Below are 19,554 nucleotides of genomic sequence, written 5' to 3' on the forward strand. Positions count from 1 at the left end.
GTGTGTTGTGTGTGTGTGTGTGTGTGTGTATTTATGTGTGTGCATCTGCGAGTGTGTGCGTCTGCAGTGTAGTGTAGAGAACAAGTTCTGACATTCAAACAAATCCTGTTAAATTTTCTGATTTGTATTGTTCTTTATTTTTTATAAATTATTTATTGTTCTGGCAGCTCAGGTGGCACTTTATTTTTTTAAAAAGTCTATATATTTGGCAGATGTAAAGCATACATGTGTATGTTTTTTGTGTAAGTCCATTTTTATTTTATTTTATTATTATTATTATAACAGCTCAGGGATGTTCAAGGAGCAACATGTTTGTGCACTTTCTAAAGGTTTTAGTTCTGTTTTTGAATAAAGGGTTGGAAATGAATGCTTTTCTTGCTTTTTATCCGATTCATCGATTAATCGAAAAAATAATCGACAGATTAATCGATTATTAAAATAATCGTTAGTTGCAGCCCTATATGGCTGCATTGTTTGACCATTTGCCACTTTTATTTACACTGTTGTTGTTGATTTAGTTGCCATGTTTACTTTGTTACCCTTGCCAGTTTGACGAGTAACCCTTGTTGTGTTGTGCTATTGTTTTTGTGTTTGATGAGTGTTTATGTGCTGTTAATAGTTTAACTCTTTCAAATACTTAGAAATGGAACAGTTCACTGAAATTTAAAAAAGAAAAAGAAAATATACAATAAAAGAAAAGGGTTGCATATGTGTTTTATGTTTTGTATCATATTTGATATATCAGGCTTTTATGGCCCAGATATAGGAGAATATGGAGCTTACACTCAAGAAGAAGAAGAAAAATAAAAACATTCATTCATCAATCATTTTTATTCAGAGGCCCAAACTGAGCAAAGTGCAGATTATAGTTTGTATAGCCAAAAAGGAAAATGAAATGTAATGCAATAAAATTATGAAGAGATGTACCAATAAACATTCATCAAAAGCGTGAGGTTTTATATTTGATGCATACATTTTCTAGAATTTTCTAGAAAATGAATGAATATTCAAGTAAGCTTAAGTTACTTCAGTCTAGTAAGTGTTAATCTCCAAATAATAATAATAATATAAATGTTATTCTTATACGTTTACTTTTTTTAAAATAATGAAAGATTTCATTATTTTCATATAAACAGGCTTTATAGGGTTAAAAGCATAACTCTCAATGACATCTCAGAGAAAACATAAGATGAAGCACAATATATTGGATCATTTAAAAACCACGTAACTGTTTGGTTACATTTAAGAAATCTTTTGCTTTAATCTTTTAATCTAAACAAGTAGGCCAGCTAACAATTATGGCTGGTTTTAAGTCTTATAGGCCATTAAGACAGCTTAACCTAAGTTCACTCAAGATATTTACTTAAGTACATGAATCCAACAATATTTAAGTTGTACAACTCCTTTTTATATGGTACACTCTAAAAAAATGCTGGGTTAAATACAACCCAGTGCTGGGTAAAATAGGGACAAACCCAGCAATTGGGTTGTTTTGACCCAGCGGTTGGGTTACTACCCAGAAGGTTGGGTTAAACATTTAACCAAACCGCTGGGTCAAAACAGACCAATTGCTGGGTTTGTCCCTATTTAACCCAGCATTTTTTAGAGTGTAAGATTAGGATACACACCACAAAAATAATTGAATAGATAGCTCCCATATATCTCGTCAGTCTGTTTGAAACTGGACACAGGCCCCGTCGTCCTAACGGGAAGAGCAAAGCAGCACTTCATTGGCATCAAGAGATGCCAGCCCCACCACCGCCCTCCATCATTTATTTCCTTTACTGCTGATGCTGAGGCAAAGCGCGCGTCCCCGCCTCGCGCACACGTGAACGCGCCTGCATGCATGCGCACAGGAAGCAGCGCGAGCCCGTGAAAGACTGACGCGCTGGGGAACGGGAACGGATCGCTACGCGTCTACGGACCCTTTCTCATCCCTTTGAAGGGATTTACGGTGAAATAACGGCGGCTAAAGGAACAGTCTTGATCAAACAAGGCAAGAGCCAGACCTTATCCTCCGTCTTCTGATTTTCAAGACCCCCTTTTGCGCTCGGCTCTTGGTTTTCTTTTTTAAAGAAGGGCGTGTGGTTTCCCGGAGAGAGAGCTGGTGCATGTTGAATACTGTGAGTTAGATTGAAACGGTTCGGATCGTCGCGAGGATGGGCTGCACGTTAAGCACGGAGGATAAGGCGGCGGTGGAGAGGAGTAAAATGATCGACAGAAACCTGAGAGATGACGGAGAGAAAGCGGCCAGAGAGGTCAAACTCCTGCTGCTCGGTAAGAAACAATTAAACATATATGAGAGGCCTTAACTGTCCCGTTTCTTTGTATAACTGCATTACACAGAAGCTAAAACTGTATCACGCTGTAGTTTCCATTAAAAGGTAACTGAAAGTTTGGTTGTGCAGTAATGGTAAGTTAGTCTTGTTAGGCTGTTACTCAACCCGTTAGCATTCGGGAGATGTTACTTTTTAATATTTTTTTTATATTGCTTTATATGCTTTATAACTGTCGAGATGGTCAATTTCACTTTGTTCAGAATTATAATAAATTATTAATAACAGAACATTTGGACAGAAGGAATTACTGATCGTACCAATAGGCTAAATGGCCACAAAGTAACAGAGCTGTCATAGAAAACTGTCGCAGTGCACTCTAAACAAACCCATACACACTATGGGATGCACTGGAAACAGCTTTAAATGGGCGGAAATGCGTTTTTTTTTTTTTGAAGGATCCATTGGTAATGAGCTGCTGTGGTGGTGATGACGGTTTAATATGTAGGAGTGGTCTGGCAATGGCGACCTGTTGGTTCTTTCTGCTCTTGTTGTGAAATGATGGTAGATTTGGTCGTGATGTTTGGCGCAATTGAGCATTTGTGTGTTTTCTGAAATGTCACGTGTGTTTCTGTCAGCACGTGTAAACATATGCTAGATTAAATAAACATTTGAGATTAATGGCGCACTCTGGTTCATGATAGATGAGGGCAAGTCTTGTGTTTAAATGGGGTGTATTTGTGGGTGATTTCTGGACTGCTGTAATCCCTAATCCATACCCGGAACTAACCAGTCACACCTATACCAGTTTAACAGTAACTATCTAACCCGAATCCTGATCTATAACTACTAACACCAGACCTCATTTATTCATAAACAGTTTACTGTTATGAGCAATTTATTATTTTTCTGCTATAAAATGTTTACTGAAAGGCCTTTTTTATGAAACAGCTGTATTGTTTGACAGTCAGGCTAGCATAATAGCAACAATTTAATTAAAAGAAACATTTGTTTTAATTTATTACTGCCATATACATGATGTATTTGAGGGCTATAAAATACGTTTTCTATTCCTCAGCGAGCGCGAAAAGGTAAAAGATGGCTAGATATCATACTGACGCCAGGCAAAGATACATCATTTGCGTTTCTCACAGTGTGTCTGTTGCATTAATCTGTAATTTTATGTTCAAGCTGTACTGTCTGCAGTCATCTTGACCTCAGTACACATTGCTTCAACCGAGATGGTATCTCAAATGCTGTCACTCGTCTCCAGGCAACATGCAGACGCACACAAACGCACAAACTCAATGTGTTCAAATTACCCATAACAGTGGCACCAATAGAGTCTGGTGAAAGGAAGGAACCAACACACACACACACACACACACACACACTCTCTCTCTCTTTCTCTCTCTCTCACTCTCAGAGCATTAAATATGGAGAGCCTCTTTGGTTTGCTGAAATAACCAGCACATGGAAGGTTTGGTGACTTCATGTGTTTGTCTAAAACAGAACCGTACCAGGCACTGGGTCGTAGTCGAGCGAGCCGGTGAGTCTGACGCTGGGGTGCATTGACACCTAACGTAGTTTAGCAGCCAGAACACTCACACTATGAAGCAATCGCTCAACCTGCCGAATGTTTGGCTGTGATATGGTGTAATAAGAGCATTTCAATAAGCGGTTCAACTGCGATAAGATCCAATAATATTTTAAATCTAATCCATTAGAAAAAAAGAGCCGTTTTATATTTTTCATGGGCAGATATGAGATTTTTTTGAAGTTTTTTTCTGGCCAGTAATCTTGTAGATATGTATATGAAAGTAATTCATTATACATACATAACACATTTGCACAGAGATTTGTGGTGGAGCAAATATGATTTTCTTTTAGTGTTGATTCTCATGTCTATGGTGAGTGGTGATTATATTGTTGATTTATTACGTTGTTCTTTGTACTTGATTTTGATTGGTCAGTGTTTGCATTCTTTGGTGAAATAGGCTATTTTAAATATTATTTCTCATATAATAAAAAATACCTAAATTATAGTTAAATTATTATTAATATTTAATAATAATTTAAATGTAATGAGCAGGGTAATGTATTTTCAGGTGGTTATCACAAAAAAGCAAATAGAATATTTTGCGATATTGATCGCCTGACTGTACATTATCAATTACATGTAGGTTAAATGATATAATCTGATTTAATGTTAGGTGATCAGTTTATTTAGACAATATTTTCTCAAAATTTACTCAAAATATTTGAAAACAGAAACACATTATACTGTTTAAAAAACAAAAGGTTAGTCCATTAACAAGGCTGTCTCTGGATGTCTAGACAAAATTAAAATTTCTCTTCCAAAGCCAAGTGAGTACAGTTTTTGGCTGATGATTTTGGCTGAAAATATCAAATTAGTTAAATGTTGACCGATTAATTTTTTTTGGCTGATATGTATCACTCTATCTCTTTTTTCCAGTTGGTGTTTGGGTTGATTTTCATTAGATGTTGTTTTAGCAGCTTTTGGCAGGAAATGGCTAGTGTTTGTGCACAATAGAGATTGGGGTGTGGTGTATTTGCGGATCATAACCTGAAGCTTGTGTGTGATAACCCAACTGATTGCTGGACAGCTGGTCTCAGCGGAGGTGTGTGTGTGTGTGTGGTGTTTGGAGCTGCGGGGATGAAAACAAACTGACTGGGCCTAATGTAACAGCACTAATGTCTGTAAACCATGTAAACCTCAGACCATCTCTCTCTTGATCACTTACACACACACAAGCACTGCAGTGATGCATCACCATACCCTTGAATATCTCCTTTTATAAAAAACACAAGGAATCGAGAAGAGCATTTAGTGCGGAATATATCCATCATGGAAAAACTTTTTTAACTTGGTCATTTTGCAAAGCTTGTGAATGGTGTTATTATCCGTTATAAAGTAGCTGTTTGTGTGGGTGAGCAAAAGCATAGATCGGCCTTTTGATGTGTCACGGTTAGAGGGTTTTTAAAAGGCTTTGATGTGCATACCGTTCACATTCCAGTGAAAGTTCAGGGGTCAGTTCAATAAATTAACATCACAAAGCACTTCAACACTACAACATTTGAGTGTTTTTCTCACTTGTGCACTATGTTGACTTTATTTCTTCCATCAAACACAAAAAGAAATATTTTGAAGAATTTCAGTGATGGACAGCCTCAGTCACCATTTATTTCTACTGAATTTTTTTTTCTCTCCAAAAAATTACAGTGAATGATAATCTTTCTTTCTGGCTGACATGTCATCTTGTGTTCACTTTCTCCAACTCTGAAAAGAATTTCCTATTTGGCTGACGCCAGTTTGGCCTATGCCTATTTTGTAGGACTATTGTAGGCCTTTGTAGGAGTAATGCGTACTGTTTGACACTTAAAAAATTGCTAATAAAAACTTTCAAATATAAAGGTGAAATGACTAATTGCTCATTGTATTCTTAGAAATTTGTAAAAAATGTGATTAATCATAAAATATAATATATAAAAATAATCTGTTTATAAAGAATTTAAAAATTCTGTTAATTTATATTAATTAGTTGGCATCCCTATCTGTGATGCTGGCCTTGATAATACTTATCTTATCGAAAGAATATTAAAAATAAGTCGATTATAAAACATGCTTCCTTTATTTTGATTGTAATAATTTTGGAGTCAGTGTGTAAATATACACTATTTATTATTGCAAGTTTTAATTGATTTACTTCCTATTCAGGCATTCTAAGCTAATGCAGTCTTAGTAAAATCACTTTTAAGTCAATTCCTGACCTAATCAAGTCCCATCCTTTTTTTTTTCTCTCTTTGAAAATCCAGTTTAACTCAGAATGCCACCACAGTTTGACTTTAAGGTTAATCCAAACCCTGCAAAAGAGAATTAACAAGTTTATAAATTAAAAAGCCAAAGAACTCCTGTGAGCGCCAGCTGTTTGATGAGTCAGTGTGTTTTGTGAGATGTGTGAATTCAATAGATGATGCTTTGGGAATAATGAATGAGATTGTTAATCCCCATTAGGTGTTTCCGTGCTCAAATTAAGAGTGTGCGTCGTGATTTTATTGGGCTCCAAAAGAACAAACTGTTCATCTTGGGTCATCTAATAAACTCTGTTTCAGAAATGCGCATGCATGCATCTGCGTGGCTCTGTGTTTCCCGCTGTCGTTCCCCTGGATGGGTACATTGATAAGTCCCTCTGGGCTACAGGCCTCTGTGGTGAGACATAATTAAAATAATGTGTCCTCTCTATTCCTGTTCTCTTTCCTTCTGAAGGAGTCTCTCCAATTACAGGTGTCTGCTCATCTACGTCACTGCCAGGTCAAATGTTTACATTAGGGCCTTTCGCACCGCTTTAGTTCCAGAACTAAATGTACAGTACTAAAGTACTGGGACGATTTTGCGCAAACTATTTCCCAGTACTATTTAAAGGGTTGCATTCGCACCGAGAGTGTGTACTAAGAAGTGACGTAAGCCGGTCGACAGCGTCGTCATTCGTGCGCGGCGTTCAACAACAGAAACAAAGAACAACAACATTAACAACAGGAGGATGGAGGACGCTGTGATCGGAGCTGTGTTTTTGTTGTGTCTCGCGGGTTTCACAATAATGGACATGGAAAGTCGACGTATACGTAAAGCGATTGAAAGAACGGAAAGGAGGACTAAGAATCTCCAACGACAACTGGCAGTGCTACATTTGCTACAAGTGCCTGCACTTCAGCGTCCGTCCATCTATCGCTGTTCTCCATACTTGCGAAATAAGTTGACACAAAGTTTACAGTGTTTACACGGCGTTTTAAATAATGGCGGGTGAGGGCGTTTTCATACGCGTTTGACCAATCAATGTCTACTTACGTCACGATTAGAACCAGTTGTGCTGGTTAGACCCTGCTCCGGAGTAGGAGCTAATTTGGTTCTCGAAAAAGGCAGTCCGGTACTAAAATCGCACCCAGTTCCGGCCAAAAAGTGGGTAGTTCCACAATTAGTTCTGGTACTATGAAAAGGTTCCCGCGGTGCGAAAGGCCCTATAGAGCAGTTACTGAAAGTAATAGAGTAGCTACTGTAGAGTGTGCTTTGGGATTTAAAGGAGAAGTGTGTGAATTTTTTTTTTTTTTCCATTTTAAAATATTTTTTCCTCACAAATAAGCTGTTTGTAGGTTGACTCTGTGGTGCTTTCAAAATATTGCTCTGTTTGTTTAAGCAGTCAACTTATGATTCAACCAATGCCGTGAGTTTGGGGCGGGGCTGACTGTTTTTCGACGAATGGTAGACGAGGTGCTGGTCAGAATTTTGTTCACTTGGCCTGCCAATGTTTTCACAAATGCTAAATTATGAATTTTATATAAAATGTATGATTCTATGTTTACATTTACAAATTTGAAATGTATAATTTTTTACATTAAGTATTTTAAAATTATGCAGTTTTCACATATTATCAAATGTAAATTTTTTTTTTTTTACAAAAAAACATAACTGAATCTATACAGTTGTTATAAATTTACATTTAAAAGACAATTCAAGATCATATATTTATAAACACTCCATGTAAAAATTTTTTGCAAACCGAAAAATTGTGACAAAAAAAAGTTTGCAACAGTTAAAGATGCATATATACATACTCAATTTTAAGATATAGTGCTGACCCAAAAGTGCAAGTGACAGTTCCATCAGCTGACCCAAAATGTAAAAAAAAAAGTTTTCTTCATTTATGCAATTCTGTTTAGTGGCACAGAAATTACACAGGTCATCTTTATGAAATTTCCAGTTAATATTCTGACTTGAAATGCTAACAGATCTCACCTGCAAAAACAAGAAGTGAAAATGTATCTGCGTATGAGGATCATTAGCAGGGCTTGAAGTGTGTAATGTAATACGGAGCGTGTGTTTGCTGTAATCTAATAAGACCGGGCAGTGCGGCAAAGCATTGCATTAGAGTTGTCACGTGGTGTCAGTGTGTTGAGACACTCTGGAGTTGTGTTTCACAGATAGGGCAGTGATGCAAGTCTGTTATCAATTGCTAACTGTACAAAAATGGGGAGAGAGGTATCCTCGGAGGTCCAGAAAGAAGTAGTCATGGTGTCAGGGGTTCCCCCTCAAATCATTAAGAGATAGCTCACCCAAAAATTAAAATTCTTTCATCATTTACTCACCCTCATGTTGTTCCAAACCTGTATGGAAAAACAAATCTATCTCTAAGTCAATGGCTACCAGCAACTGTTTGGTTACCAACATTCTTCAAATTATCTTCTTTTGTGTTCAACAGAAGAAATTCATACAGGTTTGGAAAAACATGAAGGTGACTAAATGATGACAGAGTAGAATATGGCAATTGTGAAGCGTGACAAACTTGAGGCCCACTGCTATCAATTATTAAGATTATGCTATTCATAAAATGTTTGTTTAATAGAATAATCAAAGGAAAAATACTCGTGATTTATCTCTTACATAATCACATAGGACCTAAATCATTATCTGCACATATTTTATTTGTAATAGTAGGCTATACATTCATAGAAACAAGAGAGGTGCTAAAGTGAAGCTAACATGAATTTTCTACAGTATATGGCGCAATGTTATGTCAAAGCAAAAAATATATAGTTGGTAATTTGTCAATGTATAAAATGAATTGTTACATTATTTTATACATTGGCAAATCACAATTTAAAAAAAAAAAAATTTGTATCTGTAAAGCAAAGCATGTCAGGCTCAAATAAAAGTGATCATGAGATTTGCCTCCAAATGTAGGAAATAGATGCACTATTGTCATTTTTTTAAATGTCAGAAATAATAAATCTTAAAGGGGTCATATGATGCGATTTCAAGTTTTCCTTTCTCTTTGGAGTGTTACAAGCTGATTGTGCATAGATAAGATCCCTGAAGTTGCAAAGACTAAAGTCTCAAAACCAAAGAGATATTCTTTATCAAAGTTAAGACTCTGCCACGCCCCCCTAAAACGGCTCATTCTAACACGCCCCCACATATCTACCCCACTATGTGGAAATATTTGCATAATCCCGCCGCAAATGTGCACGCAAAGAAAGAAGGCATGGTGTCAGTAACCGCAGTTAGTGTTGAAGCAGCCATGTCAAGGAGACGCTGTGTGTTTCTAGGCGAAAGCAAAAGCACTTCATTTGGCCTTCCGAAAGTAGATGCATTTAGGAATCTTTAAGATTACTTACAACAGAACAGCAATGCATTTTATGGACGACCGTTTCGTGAACCTAGGAGAGGAGGTAATGCGGACTTTGCTATGACAATCAGGCGCTTCTGAATCAGCTACTGTTTAGTTATTAGTTTAAGTATTTGCTATTGACCGTTCAAATGCGGAGTTTTGCGCATCGTGTGTGTGAGAAAGAGAGAGAGAGCGCTCGCGCGTGAGAGAGGGGGTCACATCACAGTGGAGTCAGCTGTCCGTGGCTTGTGTACTGCAAACACATACCAGCTTCATCACTGTGTCTGTCACGCGACTCTGTTCCCCTTTCGGGCTCTGTCTTTACATTTATTTTGAAAGATGAAGCTCACGATTATGGTAAGGGGCGTTACATTTCCGACGAGTGCTTGCGGTGTTCGGCCAATCACAATGCACTGGGTCAGCTGGCCAATCAGAGCAGACTGCGCTTGTCGGAAGGAGGGACTTTGTAGAAAACGAAGCGTTTGAGAGAGGCGGGGCATAGAGGACCTACAATAATGTACAGTATTTGAAAAATAATGTGTTTTTTGAACATTAAAGCATGTCAACATATTCTGTTACACCAAATACACAAAATAATGATCTTTAAAAAAGCATCATATGACCCCTTTAAAAAGTCTAAGTGGTATTTGCAAGTCTGCTAATTTGTCTATTAGGGGTGCAACGGTTCAACTTACGGTTCGGTTTGCATCACGGTTTTAGAGTCACGATTTCGGTACGGTTCGGTATGTGCTATGTTTAGGGAAAAAACGATATTGTCAAAATAAAATAAAGAAAATAAGAACAAATAATCTAACTACAAGCAACAGCACAAATAAATAAACAGCGAAAAAAGATACAAATAAAATAAACAGTGCTTTTCAGTTTTTTTGATTAACATTAAGAAAGTGCTGTCACTTTAAGAGAATGCACTGATACTGTACGTTCAGCCGACTATGCCTGCTAGGATATTCACCAAGACGGGTATTTTGACATCATTTTTGTGTGAATTTGTCCATTCAAACACAATACTTCACAGAGCGCTTAATATTTGCGCGCGTTCTGAGTTCACGCGCTTTGGATGAGCGACCACACAGATCTTCTCACTGCGAGCGCGAGTTCACGTCTTCTGGCTCTTTAATATTTAAACTGGCCAGGCTTAAATGAGTTTGAACCGCGGTCCTAGTGTATGCCGAACCGTGTGGAGAACCGTTGCACCCCTATTGTCTATTATAGAATCAGACATATAATTACTAGCCTATGCTGTGAATAAAATCAATGGTATTTGAATGCTTTTCACAATACAGATAGTTTCCAAGGCAATATAAATGTATTAATTTTTATTTATTAAGATATTTGCACTGCAGAATGGGATCTAATTGAGCAAAATTGCTTTTTAATGCAAAATCATTTATTATTTTGTCTTTTAATTTTAGGGTGAAAATATAACCTAAAAATTTATTTGTGAGATACACCATAGAAGGAAACGGTTTCATCCAAAGCAATTCCAGCATTTGTTGACATTTGTTTATCACGCTCCAGCAGTCGTATCAGCAGGTCTGCTCACGGTGTCCCAAAACCTTTACCTAATTTGTAAGCTGTACAAGGTGTTCAAGTGTGTCCATGATGTGTGTTCTCTTGTGAGGAACTGCATGGTTCGTTCAGTCCACAAAAGATGCAATGAATTATGAGCCAGGCAGATTAATCGGCTGATATTTGCTAATGTTGACCTTTTCTCGTAAATGATCTTATTTTGCTACTGTAGTCATTTTTTAGTACCATGCAGCTAAATGACAGACCAAGTGAAGCTTTTCTGATGCTTCCTCCCATTTGGAATCTTGCGCACAGGTAAAATCTTTAGTAAATTACTAATTTATGGCTGTCTTAAAAGTACACCCTTTTTTTTTTATTCATACCAGATGGTTTTATGTCAACAAATCATTACAGTTCTAACAATTTACACTGCATATTTACATCCAGACCCTTGACCATATGACATGGGCCACCAGAAACGGCGATCAGAGAGAAGAGGTTTATCTGCCACAATAAAATGGCACACGCTTTATGCGCACAATCAGCAGGAAGCCAAGAGCAAGTTACTATGACAAATAGGGATTATCATGCATTACTGGAAATGCATGCATATGAGCGATACACTGCAGAGCTGCTTTTTCGCTGGCACGTGCCCATCAGGTATCTGAGCCCTCTTTGGCAGCATGTCCTCAGAAACAGGGCAGTGTGACGAGAGTCCGTACTCGAGTATGCGCGTGTACAGATGCATGCATTTGTGTGCGCGATCACATGTGTCAAGTGGACAAAAGCTAGATGAGTGTAATTGTGCCACGGCTCACAGCTCCTTCACAGTTCATTTTCACGAATAGAAACTGGCTCGCACCTTGTTCCTCTAGTGGCACGTCTCTCTGGGTTTGTCCGTTGCTTTATTAAGAGCTCTCCCAGGTTGCTCTAGCCCTGGAGGGCTGTTTCCAGCACTGCTCATAACACAGTTTCTTGTTATAAAAACATACACCTCTATTTTCCGATTCAGTCGTTTAATATTCCGCCACAGCCTGTCGGAATTCTTCCGTTACAGGTGTAATAATGTTTTAGCTTTTAAAAACAGTTGGATAGAAATTAAACATCTGTATTGTTTTCCATGGCAGGAGCTCATTTTACACACTGATAACAGGGAGCAAAACACACATGGGGGTGTTTTAACCCTCATTTTTTCCTATCTATTCAAAAATACATTCAAATTGTAATTCATATTCAAAGAATTGAAAACACCTCTTCTATCAGTGCTGTTAAAGTTAATTAAAACTAAAACTATTAAAAATAATTTTCAGTAATTGCAATAAAGCTGAACTAAAATAAAATATAAAATGTTTTCTTGGCTGTACTGACATCATTTTAAGTTGATGTACTAAAACTAAAACTGAAATGTAAATTAATCAAAACTATATAGAAATATTTAAAAATCAAAAAATAAATAAAAATAAAAATATATAAATATATAAAAATATTAAATATAAAAAAATAAAATGACAAGTACATAATACAATTATTAAAATTTATTTTACAAACTTTTAAGTGAAAACTATGAAACGAAAAGTAAAAATGTAAATGCTATACTATAAATAATAGTAATACAATAACACTTTCTATGATGGACATGTTTTTAATTTCCAAATTAAAATTAATTTAGATTTGTGTGTGTGTGTGTGTGTGTGTGTGTATGTGTCTAAAAATCAGATATAATGAAGAAAAGTGTCTGATTAAAAGAATAACATTCTTGAAAATAAAATGTTATTGAGTAGTTCGGCATACACTTTTATTTTTTAGCAATCAATCAACAATTATCCTCGCACACCTGCAGGTGATTGATAAGTGTGTAGTACAAATGACCTAAAAACAAGTCAAACGTCCAAATAAAAATGAATGAATCCCGCACACTATCAGTACGTGTAAACGTATAAAAAATTTGATTTTTGGTCCCATGACCTTCATCAGGCATACAGTATATGTGTATATTGATTATTATTTTTTTTAGAAAAATAAGCAACAAAGCAGTGTTGGTAAAATATTTTAAAACCTGTATTCTGCATTATGTAAATTCATTTAATGTATCTTTGTGTATTGTGTTGTAGTAGATCAATTACCTTCCACAAAGTGATGGTCTATTATTTGATTCTATATGGCCGAACCATTTTTCCACACTCTTGAGCCTTTAGAAGTTGATCGGTCACCATCCACCTATATATGGATTCTATTGTAACCCATAATAAGCTTATCAGATGCTGGTCTTTGATCAGGCACTAAGCCTTTGGCAAAGACCTGTGCACCCTTAAATACACATGATTGAGCGCTCTTAGTGCATATGTATATTATTGAAATGTTCATAATAACCAATACAAGTTAAGCTCTATTGAAAGCACCTAGAGCATTTAAACTGGGTAACGTTTGCATAATACAAGCAAGAATATGGAATGTGGTGTAGCGAATTTCATCTGCTTAAAAGAGTAGACCAACCATTAAAAGTAAATTTTTAAAGCTAAAATATCTATTTTTTATACCGAAGAACCCATTTCCCGTCTACCATTGATTGAACAAACAGATTGCCCCGCCTGAAAATGCAATTGAAATTTTTTATATTTACAGAAAAACATTCTTAAAAATAAAGGTTCTTTATTGGCATCTATGGGTCCATGAAGAACCTTGAACATCCATAGAAACTTTACTCTAAATGTTCTTCACCATTAAAAAAAAATATGGTTCTTTTAAGAAATGTTCACTCAAAAGTTTGAGAAACACAAAATGGTTATTCTTCTGTGACATCAATGCAAAAACACCCTTTTGGAACCTTTATTTTTAAGAGTTAAAGAACACAAAATCTGTTTGACAAGTACATTTAATTCTGTAGGGCTTTTCTGTTCAGATCAAGACAGCATACACATAGCAGTGGAGTTTCCTGTCTCAGTGTTAGGGAAAGATATCCCAGTAGATAAGCAGGTTAAATTGGATTTTATAAGTGGAGCCATTATTGAACCAATCAATGCAGCAGTATGAGCTGACGGAGTTTACCAGCAGTGCACATTTGTAAACAAACACGGGACTGGACCAGCAGGTGTGGTCTGATGATTTGATCTACTCAGCATTTTATTTGTTCACCCTCATGTCAAGCCGTATGGCCTTCTTTCTTCTATGAAACACAAAAGGAGATGTTTAGCACAATGTTCACGCTGCTCTTTTCCATACAATGAAAGAGGATGGGGACTGCGACTGTCCCGACTCCATAAACATTCTTTGAAACTACTTCACTGAAGATAGAAAGCCGTTCGCGCTTGGAATGACATGAGGGAGTAAATGTGAGAGAATTGTTATTTTTGGATGAACTATTCCTTCAAGCACCACTCTGAGAAGTTAATGAAATATTCATAGGCAATAATGAAATAATGAAAGTGTTAGAACAACTATGTACAACAATGTTCAGTGTCTTAGATCTTGTATTTTCTGGATCTTGTCTACATTGCTCTACAGGGTTTTAAAAATTCACGCGGGGCCCCTCAGAAACAAAGAGCCAAAATGAAACTGTCAGAGGCTTTTGAATCTTTTTTTATTTTTATTTTAATTTTCTGTCTTGTGGGGCTCATACGAGTTACATTAAACCACTGTTGTTCTTGAAATTCACTAGGTCTAGACACTTGCACTACTTGTATTGTTTGTAGACATATAAGCTAACTCTTATGCAACTGCTCTTTAACAGGTGCTGGGGAGTCTGGGAAGAGTACAATAGTCAAACAAATGAAGTAAGCGACTTGTTTTCATTTTCTACTCTAACTACACTTCAGTTTTATGCTAAATATCATTTATTGGTTACGCATATCTCTCTACATAGAATCATCCATGAGGCAGGCTACTCAGAGGAGGAGTGCAAACAGTACAAAGCTGTTGTCTACAGCAACACTATTCAGTCTATCATCGCCATCATTCGTGCCATGGGGCGACTCAAGATCGATTTCGGAGACGCAGCACGAGCGGTGAGTCACAGGATTGGTGGCCTGGTGCACTTCATGTTGCCTACAGCCCACTTGCGTAGATTCACAGACACTACAAGAATGTGAATGAATGGGCGAAATTGTACCGTTCAATATGGCGGCTGGAAGTTCAATTAAATGCATCGCCTTTGATAGTGAATGTTAAATCCAGAACTTGCAATTGGTGAAAAATTCAATTCAAACGTGCAATGACTGAGATACTTGAAATCTGCTGTACTCCCTGTGTCTCAGGATGATGCGAGGCAGTTGTTTGTGTTGGCGGGCAGCGCTGAGGAGGGTTTCATGACAGCAGAGCTGGCTGGAGTGATAAAGCGTTTGTGGAAGGACGGAGGAGTGCAGGCCTGTTTCAGTCGATCCAGAGAGTACCAGCTCAACGATTCAGCAGCATAGTGGGTATCTTTGTCTTTAAGCCCCCATTCTGTTTTCTTGTGCTTCTCGCATATATGTCCTCTGCCAGACCTTACACCACATTCTAACCAAGTGTGAAGCAATAAAGTATTAGGTGATGAATCACCCCACAGGAAAAAGAAAAATCAAATCAGAGATCTCTTTAATATTTCAGTTGGAGAGCAAATTGAAACTTTAGCATCTATGATCATCTGTGTCTCTTCTAGAGTTTCAGATGTATCAAACTGTACTCAGCTTTGCCCACACACCAAAGCCTATAATCAGAAGTTGGAGATCTCAATTCCACATTTTATGCATTATTTAACTGTGACAGTAACTAACAGTTGTCTCATTTGTATCCGTTTTTACGTCTTCTACGAGAGTGAAACTTAAATGAAATAATTGAGAAACCTCCTTGTTGGAGATTTCCTCTGGGGCATCTCAGCGATTTTTGTCCAGTGTGACATTAAGGCAGACATATTTTGTCAGTCGTTTGGTTTCTACTGAGTGCAGCAATCAGGTTCCAAAAGTAAAAATCCTATTAATTTTCTCCATTGGGGAATTGATTTTTTTACCTTAACTTATAAACCATTAATTTGAGACCTAATGTGATTTTTGAGGTTGTTAATATGCTTCCATCAGCCTACATTATTTGAACTGTTTTATTTTGTAATAATCATGTTTAATAGTGGAATTCCTGGTTATACAAAAATAAAAAAAATAAAAAAAACATTACCCATGACACCCGCCCACTCCCATGAGTCAGTCTCCTTACACTCTCAAACGGCTTAAATATTTGCATCTATATGCTTACTGTGCAACAAACATAAAATATATAGTGTTTCTATATATATATATATATAGTGTTTATATAAAATCAATAACTTTAAATGAACGGTTTTCTATTTTATGTTTTAATTCGATTATATCTTTCACAATGGGACTGTAGCTCATTCCCAGATTGAAGCCGTTAAAGGGTTAGTTCACCCAAAAATGAAAATTCTGTCATTAATTACTCACCCTCATGTCGTTTCAAACCCATAAGACCTTCGTTCATCTTCAGAACACAAATTAAGATATTTTTGATTGAATCTGAGAGCTGTCTGACCCTGCATAGACAGCAACGCAACTAAAATGTTCCCAAGTCCAGAAACGTAGCAAGGAGATCGGTAAAATAATCCATGTGATATCAGTGGTTCATCCGCAATTATACGAAGCTACGAGAATACGTTTTGTGCGCAAAAGAAAAAAAAAAAGAAGACTTTATTCAACAATTCGTCTCCTCTATATCACCCTGGTGCTATTTTGGAGAATATCCGCTGGACATAAACAGCATATGCTGTTCTGTGTCAGCTGCGCCACACGGATACGTTGTTTCCGTTCAGATCAAATCACAACAACGTAGAAAACAAATCCGGCGTGACGCAGCTGACACAGAACAGCATACGTTGTTTACATCCAGCTGATACTCTCCAAAATGGCGCTACAGGGTGATGCGGAGGAGACGAATTGTTGAATAAAGTCGTTCTTTTTTTTTCTTTTGCGCACAAAAATTATTCTCGTAGCTTCGTATAATTGCGGATGAACCCCTGATGTCACATGGATTATTTTACAGATCTCCTTGCTACGTTTCTGGACTTGGGAACATTTCAGTTGTATTGCTGTCTATGCAGGGTCAGACAGCTCTCAGATTCCATCAAAAATATCTTAATTTGTGTTCTGAAGATGAACGAAGGTCTTATGGGTTTGAAACGACATGAGGGTGAGTAATTAATGACAGAATTTTCATTTTTGGGTGAACTATCCCTTTAAGTACCGAGTCTTGTACCTTTTTTTCTGATTTTTTTTTTCTTTTTCTGATGTTATGATTCACCTCGTGGCTGGTTGGGTTGGTTCATGGCCTACAAGTCTTTAACAAAGACTTTTTTAATATCCCAATGGAAAAAATACTACTGGAACCAAGGCAGTTAAAAAAGTGGGCAGACATCGTTTCATTCTATTCTAATTGCTCAGCCCACATTGAATTTTCATTGGTCCAAAATTCCATTCAACACAGATACATATTAAACATCAAATTTGTAACATTTCATGACTGTAAGTCCTCACTGGCTGTGATTTTTATCACGTCAGACAGTTTTTTGCTCTCTGCGGGGCTGTTTCACATTTCACCTAGTTGAGACGAACATGAATCGCCTCATAGCTTTTTGTTTTTGTCCTCTACACCCATTCTTTATTTATATTTCTTTATCTGTCTACCTCACATACCATCCTCCCTTCCTATCTCTCTCAGCCTGTTCACCTTTTTGGGTGCTCAACCGTTCATTCCCCCTTCTGTTTTCTAGTTCCCTCCCCTTCTGTTTTTCTTGTTCACTGAACATCAGCCACTGCCAAAACAGCAAGTTCAAACAGCTTTATCCGATACACTGAGATCTCCTGTCTTACCCTATCCAGACTCTCACTGTTTGAGCCTTGAACGAGTTTGTCAGTATTTGCCCCACTGTAGCTGCCTGCTTACTCTGCTTACTAGAACATGCCATTACCCTCGACTCGGAAAACCTGCCTGTCCGACACTAGCCACATGTATACAATGTTGATTTTCACATGAGAAAAATACACAGAAGAAAGTGTGTCACATGCTACAGTTGAATAAATATGTGTGGGTGCATGTTAAAGTTTCATGTTATATCAAACCGGTGCTAAAGATAAAGGAGTTAAAGATAGCAATTAGAGATAACGGTTACGAAGTGTACTTAGAAATTCATGTTTCCCTTAATCAAACAGTTATGGCACTGCTGTTTTCGTACAACTGTGTGTTTGAGTTTCTCTAATTCAGTTCCAAAACCTAATGAGCTGTCTTACCTTCTACTGTCTATTAGAGGTACACTATGCACAGTTGCCCTGCTCAGGCACGATTGCACCCCCCCTCAATGGCCTGCTGACCTGCACTCACATTGCACTTTAACAGGCCTGAGCACGCTTATGTCATTACGATGTGAGTGCAAAAAAAAACAGGAAGAAAACAGTGCTCAGCACAATGGAGTACATCATAATGCTAACTTTGTGGCTTATTATTTTGAGTGGTTTGGGGTGCGGTAACACCCGGTTCTTTCACATGTGTAATATGTTTCTTAACTAATCTATCACTTGTGTCATGTAGAAAGACTGTGTGATGTGTCTCGAATTCTGTGGTTAGTGCTCACATTATATGCATTCTGCGCCAACTGAACCAGTACGGTATGGAGTGATCACACTAGTCGAGCAAACTAGACTTTTCAGGGTCAAACAAGCTAAACATGCTCAGGCACGGTTCATATCGCCTAGAATGAGTACACTTTTAGGCAGATGCCTTCCAAGGAAGAACTGGATAGAACTTCATAAGCATCGGTTCTAAAAACATTGTCAGCTCCACATTGTTTTGTGTGACTGATACTAATAAGCAGAACCAATTTTTTATTATTTATTTTTCCATCAATCCATGTTCCAACCACTTGTCTTGTGCAGGATTGCAAGAAGGCTTGATCCAGCATGTCAGGCATCTGTAGCCAGTAGTTTTATTAGGAGGTTCTTTTTATTAATATAATACAATAACTAAATAACCAATAGATTGCATAAAATAATATGGATTATGAATATTTATTCTTATAATTATTATTGGAATAATTCAACCCCAAATAAAAATAAAATATAAAAATAAAAAAGGATTATGAATATTGAGTTTATTATTATAGTATCATGTCTAACTTGATGAATCAAAGGCAAAAACATATATCAAGAAAATGTTATTTAAAGGGGTCATGTGATGTTGCTAAAAAAGAACATTATTTTGTGTATTTGGTGTAATGAAATGCGTTTATGTGGTTTAAGGTAAAAAAACAAAACACAATTTTCCACATACTGTACATTGTTTCTCCTCTATGTCCCGCCTTTCTGAAATGCGTCGATTTTTACAAAGCTCATCGGTCTGAAAAGCGAGGTGTGCTCTGATTGGCCAGCTATCCAGTGCGTTGTGATTGGCCGAATACCTCAAGCGTGTGACGGAAATGTTACGCCCCTACCATACTGTGATGCCGTGTTCCGGAGCGACGAGACAAAAACATTAAAACCCATTATAAACGAGGCATTTGTTGCATCCAGTGGGGACATAAATACTAATTATAA

General features: G+C 37.1%; 1 protein-coding gene across 1 annotated transcript in view; it reads left to right on the top strand.

The window, feature by feature from the left end:
• Positions 1–1,839: 1,839 nt before the first annotated feature.
• The window catches only part of gnai1 (guanine nucleotide binding protein (G protein), alpha inhibiting activity polypeptide 1), a 25,638-nt gene continuing 7,923 nt past the window's right edge, over positions 1,840–19,554 (top strand). Inside the window, exons 1-4 of the mRNA XM_016515511.1 lie at positions 1,840–2,277; positions 14,718–14,760; positions 14,850–14,991; positions 15,241–15,398. Of these exons, the coding sequence (XP_016370997.1) occupies positions 2,160–2,277; positions 14,718–14,760; positions 14,850–14,991; positions 15,241–15,398 (461 nt within the window). The 5' untranslated portion in view covers positions 1,840–2,159. The remainder of the gene's footprint in view (positions 2,278–14,717; positions 14,761–14,849; positions 14,992–15,240; positions 15,399–19,554) is intronic.

The sequence above is a fragment of the Sinocyclocheilus rhinocerous genome, unplaced genomic scaffold (assembly GCF_001515625.1).
Source record: "Sinocyclocheilus rhinocerous isolate Xijiao unplaced genomic scaffold, SAMN03320098_v1.1 scaffold357, whole genome shotgun sequence".
Lineage (NCBI taxonomy): Eukaryota > Metazoa > Chordata > Actinopteri > Cypriniformes > Cyprinidae > Sinocyclocheilus > Sinocyclocheilus rhinocerous.